This window comes from Nicotiana sylvestris, chromosome 11, assembly GCF_000393655.2.
Source record: "Nicotiana sylvestris chromosome 11, ASM39365v2, whole genome shotgun sequence".
Lineage (NCBI taxonomy): Eukaryota > Viridiplantae > Streptophyta > Magnoliopsida > Solanales > Solanaceae > Nicotiana > Nicotiana sylvestris.
This window is the reverse complement of record NC_091067.1, coordinates 51,516,184-51,517,558: the sequence shown is the minus strand read 5'-3', so window position 1 is coordinate 51,517,558 and position 1,375 is coordinate 51,516,184. Positions and strand designations below refer to the sequence as shown.

General features: G+C 38.5%; 1 protein-coding gene across 1 annotated transcript; it reads left to right on the top strand.

The window, feature by feature from the left end:
- The first annotated feature begins 530 nt into the window (after nucleotides 1-530).
- On the top strand, nucleotides 531-1,166 carry LOC104247891 (uncharacterized). The gene has a single exon (XM_009804041.2). It carries the CDS (start codon nucleotides 531-533, stop codon nucleotides 1,164-1,166), a length of 636 nt encoding a protein of 211 aa, XP_009802343.2.
- Nucleotides 1,167-1,375: the final 209 nt, after the last annotated feature.

Genomic DNA, 1,375 nt, shown 5'->3' with positions numbered 1-1,375 from the left:
GAAATTGTTGAGCACAACAATAATTATCAGATAGCAGAAGTCACAGAAATTAGAAACTATGAAGGAAGAGGCCCCGAGGTAAGAGATCCTGGAGGAACAGAAGACGATAAACTTCAGAAATCACAAGAAGACCCACAAGGACACAACACAATAGAGAAGGAGAAACAGCCAAAACAAAAAATAGAAATAGTAAATGTTACTGTTACATTGGAGAAAAAGCAGTTGCAGCTGTTAAAACGAGGAGAAGAGAAGGCCTTGGTCCCTAAAAAGAATGCATTTGGAGCTACATCAGGAGGGAAGGAAGACAATGAAGAAGGAGAAGAACCTGGTAGATCAGGATACGACATGGATCACGAATCAACTACCCAACACCTTATGAATGCTGCAAGGAAAGGTGACTTATCACCTACGCAAGTGGAAAAGGCAAAATTAGCAGCAAAAGGTAAGAAGAAGCAACAAAAAGATAATTTTGCAGCCCCAAAACCTGGGGTGCACACAAGGAGAACACTAACTAAATCAAACAATTAGTGATGAATGCTCTCATTTGGAATATAAGGTCAGTCAACACACAGCATGCCTTTGAAAGGTTGACAAAAATGCACAGGCAAAATCACTATGAATTTGTAGGATTAATGGAGCCAAAGCAACAAGCAAAAAAACTGGAAAGGTACAGAAACAAGATAGGACTTGCACAAGCAATTTCAAATGTTTCCAACAAGATCTGGGGTTTTATAGACGAGGTATTCGAGGTAACTATTATGTACAATATGGTGCAACAATTAACACTACGATTGTTTCATACTGAATCGCATGTGGAGTTTGTCCTAACATTGATATATGCTAAATGTGATGCAATTGGGAGGATAGAATTATGGGATTCATTATATGCAATGACAAGGGATATGGATGCACCATGGCTTGTAGGAGGAGATTTCAATGTAATATGGGACGGAGAAGAGAAGTTTGGTGGGTTACCTATGTCATTGAGTGAAATTGATGATTTTCGACACTGCGTCAACACTTGCAATCTCTTCGACCTTCGATTTAAAGGTAGCATATTTACATGGTGGAATGGGAGAGCAGAGGAAGACTGTATATTCAAAAGGCTAGATAGATGCTTGGCCAATCTTCAGTTCCAACAAACATTTCCAGGAATAGAGGTGTAACATTTGTCAAAGACTGGTTCCGATCATAGTCCAATGTATCTGAAGTGTGATATTGAGACTCCACCAATAAAAAACCCTTTTAAGTTCTTGAATTTTTGGGTGGAACATGCAACTTTTAAAGATGGGGTGAAAGAGAATTGGACTGCTGATTTCAGTGCAAATCCTTATATTCTTTTTAATCACAAGTTAAAAAAATTAAAGAAGGCCCT